This window comes from Tupaia chinensis, unplaced genomic scaffold (genome assembly GCF_000334495.1).
Source record: "Tupaia chinensis unplaced genomic scaffold, TupChi_1.0 Scaffold000250_1, whole genome shotgun sequence".
Taxonomy (NCBI): domain Eukaryota; kingdom Metazoa; phylum Chordata; class Mammalia; order Scandentia; family Tupaiidae; genus Tupaia; species Tupaia belangeri.
In genome coordinates, this window is record NW_006159730.1 from 2,309,934 (window position 1) to 2,317,476 (window position 7,543).

General features: G+C 37.4%; 1 protein-coding gene and 1 non-coding gene across 2 annotated transcripts in view; both read left to right on the forward strand.

Annotated features, from left to right (window-relative positions):
- SLC25A16 (solute carrier family 25 member 16) overlaps positions 1–7,543 on the forward strand; it is a gene marked incomplete at its 5' end in the record, with an annotated part of 36,174 nt that overhangs the window by 11,451 nt on the left and 17,180 nt on the right. The window contains 3 exon segments of the mRNA XM_014587974.2: positions 726–789; positions 4,443–4,564; positions 5,031–5,097. Of these exon segments, the coding sequence (XP_014443460.1) occupies positions 726–789; positions 4,443–4,564; positions 5,031–5,097 (253 nt within the window).
- LOC114007881 (U6 spliceosomal RNA) lies at positions 1,718–1,824 on the forward strand. The gene has a single exon (XR_003549462.1). It is a non-coding gene; the product is annotated as a U6 spliceosomal RNA (small nuclear RNA).

The window sequence follows — 7,543 nt, forward strand, 5'->3', positions numbered from 1 at the left end:
ATATATATATAGTATATTTGGCAATGCTAAACAAGATTGCTTGTTCAGAAGTAGAAAAAATTAGAGCAGAAGCTAGCTGAAAATACCTCTTTCTGGTAGGACATAATACTGCTCAGCTTTATATAATTGTGCTCATTTCATTCATATTTAGCACTAAGTTTTTTTTTTCTTCAGAGAGATTTTTGCTATAGGGTGCATGCATTCACTGGAGAGACAGAGACAGAAAGTGAGAAATCACCCCTCCAGGGGGGATGGCCATGCCACAATCCTTTCTCCTCTATTCTCCTTTTGGGATTTTGGACATGTACGTACACACCCCCAGTGTGAGTTTTAAGCCATTGGGTCCGGGTCTTAAACTGTGGTCAACAATGTGGGAGTCTAGCGACATAACCATTATACCATCTGTTGGTGCTAGCACAAAGATTTTACTCAACCTATAACTCTTCTGAAATAATGTGTCATTATTAAACAGTGAAAAGAAATATTTAAAAAATATCTCATTTGGATCTGGCAGGTGGCATGGTGGTTAAAGGCACTAGACTTCCATATGATTGATTGCAGTTCAAGTCCTGGACCTGGCAGATTGCTTTCTCTCTCTCTCTCTCTGTCCCTCTCTGGTCAAATAAAAATAAAAATAAAAATAAGAATAAAAACAAGTAAATAAAGTTAAGTAAAATAATTCTAAAGAAATAAATCTCATTTAATTGAGTGTTTTTGTTTTCTAGTTCGTTACTACAAAGCTGGGAGTTTCTGGTCATGTGCATAGGTTAATGGCTGGTTCCATGGCAGGTAAGAGGAATATGTATTTTTTGTTTCTGATCAATTTTTAAAAATTTATTTATTTATTTAATTCTATTTGGTATTATTATTATTTTATTTTTATTTTTTAAATAATTTTTTTATTAAGTTTATTTATTTATTTATTCTTTTTTTTTGTGTGCACTTGCCACAGAAACAGAGAGAGAGAGAGAGAGAGAGAGAGAGAGAGAGAGAGAGAAGTTGAGAAAGCAAGCTGCCAGGTCCAGGAGTCAAACCGCGGTCAGCCATGTGGAGTCCAGTACCCTTAACTACCGTACCACCTGCCAGCCCCTATTATTTTTATTTTTTAAGAATTTTTTTCTGTCTTAGGACATGTGTGCTTGTCAGAGAGAGATCAAGACAGAGACAATGACAGGGAAAGTGAGAAATCACCCCTGAGGGGGAATAGCCAGGTTGTAATTCCTTCTCTTTTATTCTCCTCCCTGGATCCCGGGCATGTACGCACAGGCACCCAGTGTGATTATGAAGTCACTGGGTATGAGACTTGGACTACAGTTGACCATGTGAAAGCCCAGTAACATAACTACTATGCTATTTTCTGGTTCCATTATTATTTTTTAGTTTGACCAGAAGAGATAGAGACAGAGAGAAAGGGAAAGGAGAGAAAGCAAGTCTCCAGGTCTAGGACTTGAACCATTGTCAGCCATGTGAAAGTCCAGTGCCTTAACCATCATCCCACCTGCTGGCCCCTATTTCTGACTTAATTTTAATCTTAATTTTAATTTTTAATTAAAATACTTAATTTGGGGTTGGCAGGTAGTGTAGTGTTTAAGGCGCTGGACATTCCAACATAGTCGACCATGGTTTGAGTCTTGGATCTGGTGACTTGCTTTCTAACTTTCCTTCTCTCTGTGTATCTGTCTTTCTCTGGTCAAATTAAAATAAGAAATGAATGATAGTGCTCAATTTGGCAGCACATGTACTAAAATTGGAACGATACAGAAAAGATTAGCATGGTCCCTGCACAAGGATGACATGCAAATTCGTGAAGCGTTCCATATTTTTATGTAGCTACTACTTGAACAGAATCCTAACTTGTTTCCTGGTTTTAAGTCTTAAGTAAAATTCTCTTAACATTAAAAAAAAAATTAATAAATAATTCTAAAAAAAAAAGCTTAAAAAATACTTAATTTGATTTAGATCGTATGTATGACATTGATTAGGTAGAACATAGCTGTCATCTTTTTACATGTGCCCTAGTGGTTAAGGAACCCCACATGACTGATTGCATGGTTTGAATCCCATTCCTGGCAGCTTAAAAAACACACTGAGGGGACTGGCAGTTGGCATAATGGCTATGTTGCTGGACTCTCATGTGGTCGACTGCAGTTCGAGTCCTAGACCTGGTGGCTTAAACTCATGCTGCGATTGCAGCATGACCATCCACCCGAGGGGTGATTTCTCGCTTTCTATCTCTCTGTCTCTCTCTGTCTTTCTGGCGAAGTGCACACGCCCTATAGCAAAAACCTCTCCAAAAAAAGAAAAAAAAAAAAAAAGAAAGAAAGAAACTCATGCCGGGCGCATGTGCGTGTGTGCCCAAGATTCCAAGAGGAGAATGGATTGTGGCGTGGCCATCCCCTCCCCGAGGAGTGATTTCTAACTTTCTGTCTCTCTCTGTCTTTCTGGCGAGCGCATGCGCCCTATGGCAAAAACCTCTCCAAAAAAAAAAGAGAAAAACACATTGAGTACATGTCCCAAATTTTTATTAAAATTGTTTTTTTCATTTTTAGAGATTTTTTGCTATAGGGTGCATGTACTCGGCAGATATATGGAGAGACAGAGACAGAAAGTGAGAAATCATACCCAGCAGGGATGGACATGTTGTAATCCCTCCATTCTCCTCTTGGGATCTTTTCTTTCTTTCTTCCTTTGTTTTTTTTTTTTAAGAATTATTTTATTTAACTTTATTTATTTATTTAATTAATTTTAATTTGACCAGAGAGATAAAGAGAGAAAGTGAGAAAGCAAATGCCAGGTCTGGGACTAGAACCATGGTTGGCCATGTGGGAGTTCAGCACCCTTAACTACCATACCACCTGCTGGCTCCTCCTCTTGGGATCTTAAGCATGCATGAACAGGTGCCTGGTGTGAGTTTTAAGCCATTGGGTTTAGGACTTAAACTGCAATTGACTATATTGTAGTCCAGTTGCTGGTCGCCATGCCCCAGATCTCAATAGGATAAGAAATGGAGAAGGGATTGTACCTTGACCACACTCCATTGGGGGATGCTTCTCTCTCTATCTCTCTCGAATCTCTCTGAAGTGTGCATGCGTCCTTTGTAAAATAAATAAATAAATAGAACTTATGTTTGTTTAGGTTAAGCATCTCTCAACTTTAGGATATGGAAAAATAAGTGAAAAATCAAATGGCTTGCCTAGTGTCATAGACATCGTATTTCCTGGGGCTGGCAGGTGGCATGGTGGTTAAGGGCGCTGGACTCCTCCTACATGGCCAACCACGGTTGAGTCCTGGACCTGGCAGCTTACTTTTTCCCTTTTTCCTTCTCTCTCTCTCACTCTGTCCCTCTCTGGTCAAATAAAAATTAAATAAAGTTAGATAAAATAATTCTTTTAAAAAAATGGAAATCTGGGGCTGGTAGGTGGTATGGTGGTTCAAGGTGCTGTATTCCCACATGGCTGACTGTGGTTTGAATCCCAGACCTCGTGGCTTCCTTTCTCACTTTCCCTGTCTCTCTCTCTTTCTCTGTCTCCATCTGGTCAAATTAAAAAATAATAGTAAATGGGACCAGCAGGTGGCGTGGTGGTTAAGGCGCTGGACACTCCCACATGGCCGACCAGGGTTCGAGTCCTGAATCTGGTGGCTTGCTTTCTCACTTCCTCTCTCTCTCACTCTCACCCTCTGTCTCTCTCTGGTCAAAATAAAAAAATCAATGAATGGATAAATAAAATAAAAACAAATAATTATAAATTTTAAAAAAAATAATAGTAATAACAAATGGAATTAAATAAATTAATTAATTAAAAAAATGAAAATCCATATATAGTTTTTCATCATACCAATTTTCCATAAGCTTTTGAAGTTCAAAAATCCCATCTTATAAATTCATAGTAGGAACTTAAAATAGGTTTGTTGTTGTTGTCGTTGTTTAGAGGACTTTTTGCTATTCAGCTTATTCACTGGCCAGAGAGACATAGAATCAGAAAGTGAGAAATCATCCCCCAGGGTGGATGGTCACACTGCAATCCCTTCTCCATTCTCTTCTCTAGATATTGTGCAGGCACACACATGCGCCGGGCATGAGTTTAAGGTGCCGGGTCTGAGACTCAAACTGCATCAACTATGTAGGAGTTCAGTGTTGTAGCCATTAGGCTATATGCTGGTCCCAGAACTTGAAACAATTTCCACGAAAAGACCCTTTACTTACTAGGGTGTTTTCCAGCTAATGATATATAATTCTATTAATAATATTGGGTTCTCAGAAAAGTCATTTTCTATGTAAAAATGTGTCATGACTTTTCTGATGATACAATAGTACCTTTGATTTCACTGGATTTTATCATTGCTATCATACTGGGAGCACTAATGATAGGGAAGATATCTATCTATCTGCTGACTCTATGCCAAATTTTTTCTTACGTTTAAGTTTTGGCATTTTTTTCCAGGTATGACAGCAGTTATCTGTACATACCCTCTTGACATGGTTCGAGTACGCCTTGCATTCCAGGTGAAAGGGGAGCACACCTATACAGGAATTATTCATGCATTCAAAACAATTTATGCAAAGGTATTTTATATTAACCTTTCTTGTCTATAGCATGCTTCTTTATATTTAGGAAAAAATTTTTGAATATTATCTAGATAATTACTCTTTAGTTTATAGTTATTGGTATTATTATTAATAATAATAAGTTATGGAAAATATCTTTCTGTTTCAGCATGGGTTCCAGAATAATATTTCCATTTTAATGCATATGTTTGTTCTTTGATTTTTTTTTTAATTAACTATCTTTTTTCTTTTTAAGAATTATTTTATTTATTTAATTATTTATTTTTCCAAATTTTACTAGAGAGAGACAGAGAGAGAGAAGGGGAAAGTGAGAAAATAAGCTAACAGATCCAGGACTTGAACCGCAGTCGGCCATGTAGTAGTCCAGCACCTTAACTGCCACTCCCCCTGTTGGCCCCTGTTCTTTAATGTTTATCACAATGAGCATAATGTTATCTTATTTCTAATTTTCTTTACTCAAAAGGAAGGTGGTTTCCTTGGATTTTACAGAGGCCTGATGCCAACAATATTAGGAATGGCTCCGTATGCAGGTATGTTTCAAATATGACAGAATTCTAGTTTGTATGTTTAAAGCCGATGACTTGATTTTTTCTGAAATGAGACTATGAGTAGATGTTATCTGATGGTACTTTTACTTGAGAAACGATGGTGATAAAATTATGGTCCTTATATTGTTATATAATTATACCTTCTATGGATAGATGACCATGTACAATGAGTAAAAATGCCCTTTACATCTTTTTTTTTTTAACATCAGAGTTTGCTAAGGATTTAGTATTTATGTGTATTCTAATTAAAATTGAGGGTTGAAAAAATGAGAGTTGAAAAATATTTTTTTCTTCCTTATAAATTATGAAGATTTGTGGGGAAATTTAGAAAATGCAGAAAAATAGAAAGAAAAAAATAAGGATAATTATAGTCTTCCCGTCTCTACTGTTACCTTGTTAATATTCCTATTTTCTTTTTTTCATTTTTCTGTTGGGTACATGTGCTTGCTAGAGAAGAGACAGAAAGCGAGAAATCAGTCCCCACAGGGGAATGGTCACACTGTAATCCACTCTCCTCCATTCTCTCTCGGGATTTTGGGCATGCATGCACACATGCCCAGCATGATTTTCAAGCCATGGGTTAAGACTTGAGTCTCACAGTTGTCCACTTGCAATCCAGTTACTTTAACCTCCATACTACCTATTGACCCATTCTTACTTTAAAAAAAAAGTTTTATTTGTTTATTTATTTATTTAAATTGTTTATTTAATTTATTTTTTAGAGAGATTTTTGCTATGGGGCTCATGTGCTTGCTGAAGAGATGGGGGGAGACAGAGATAGAAAGCGAGAAATAACCCCCCCACGTCCTCCGGGGGGGAATGGCCACACCGTAGTCCCTTCTCCTCCATTCTCCTCTCAGGATCTTGGGCACGCATGCACACGCACCTGGCGTGAGTTTTAAGCTGCCACGTCCGGGACACTATCCGCAGTCCAGTGACATAATCATTATGCCATCTACTGATCCCAATAATTTATTTGATTTTATTTCATGTATTATTATTTGTGTCATTTTGCTATAGAGCATGTGTGCTCACCAGAGAGAGGGAGAGCAAGAAGAGAGGGAAAGTGAGAAAACAAGCCACCAGGTCTGGGACTTGAACTGTGGTTGGCCATGTGGACGTCTAGCACCCCAACCATCATGCTACTTATTGTCCCCTCCTACTTTTTTAAACCAGATTTTTAATTTAGAAATTATTATAGATTTACATATAATTGTAAAAAGTAATACAGAGAGATCTATGTATTCTTTTCTTACTTTCCCTGGTTGCTGTGTCTTGTAGAGCTATAGTATGGGGCCGGCAGGTGGTGTGGTGGTTAAAGGCACTGGACTCCCACATGGTGACCGCAGTTTGATTCCTGGACCTGGTGGCTTGCTTTCTCACTTTCTCTCTCTCTCTCTCTTACTCTATCCCTCTCTGGTCAAATTAAAATAAATAAATTAATAGATAAATAAATAAAGTTAAATAAAATAATTCTTTTAAAAAAATTATAGTATCAATATAATACCACAGCTAGGAGTTAAATCTAGTCCATATTCAGAATACTTCCTTCACTGGCATGCTGGATAAGGGCACGGGACTCCCACATGGCCAACCATGGTTTAAGTCTTAGATCTGGTGGCTTGCTTTCTCACTTTCTCTCTCTCGCTCTCTCTCTCTCTCTCTCTGTCTGATCAAACTGGAAAATAATAATAATAATAGTAATAAATAAAGTTAAATAAAATAATTCTTTAAAAGAGAGACAGAGAAATAGAAAGTGAGAAATCAACCCTCAAGGGGGATGACCATGCTACAATCTCTTCTCTTTCATTCTCCTCTGGGGATTTTGGGCATGCATGTGTGTGTACCCAATGTGAGTTTCTTTTCTTTTTTTAAAAATTATTCATTTTTTAATTTAAAATTTTAAAGAGTTATTTATCTTTATTTTAATTTGCCCAGAGAGGGACAGAATGAGAGAGATAGAGTGAAAGAGAAGGAGAGAGGAAAAGTGAGAAAGCAAGCTGCCAGGTCTGGGTCTTGAACCGCAGTCAGCCACGTGGGAGTCCAGCATGTTCTTAACCACCATGCCACTTGCCGACCCCTATTACTTTAATTACAAAATTATTTCTTTATTTAATTTTACTTATTATTATTATTATGTTTTAAATTTTACTTAAGTTAAAGAATTATTTATTTAATTTATTCATTAATTTATTTTAATTTAACCAGAGAGAGACACAGACAGAGAGAGAGGGAAAGTGAAAAAGCAAGCCACCGCTTTCCGATCCACCATCTTCGGTGGGATCGCCACCAAGATGCAGATTTTCGTAAAAACCCTCACAGGGAAGACCATCACCCACCAGGCTGAACCGTTGGATACAATAGAAAATGTAAAAGCCAAAATCCAGGATAAGGAAGGAATTCCCCCTGATCAGCAAAGAATGATTTT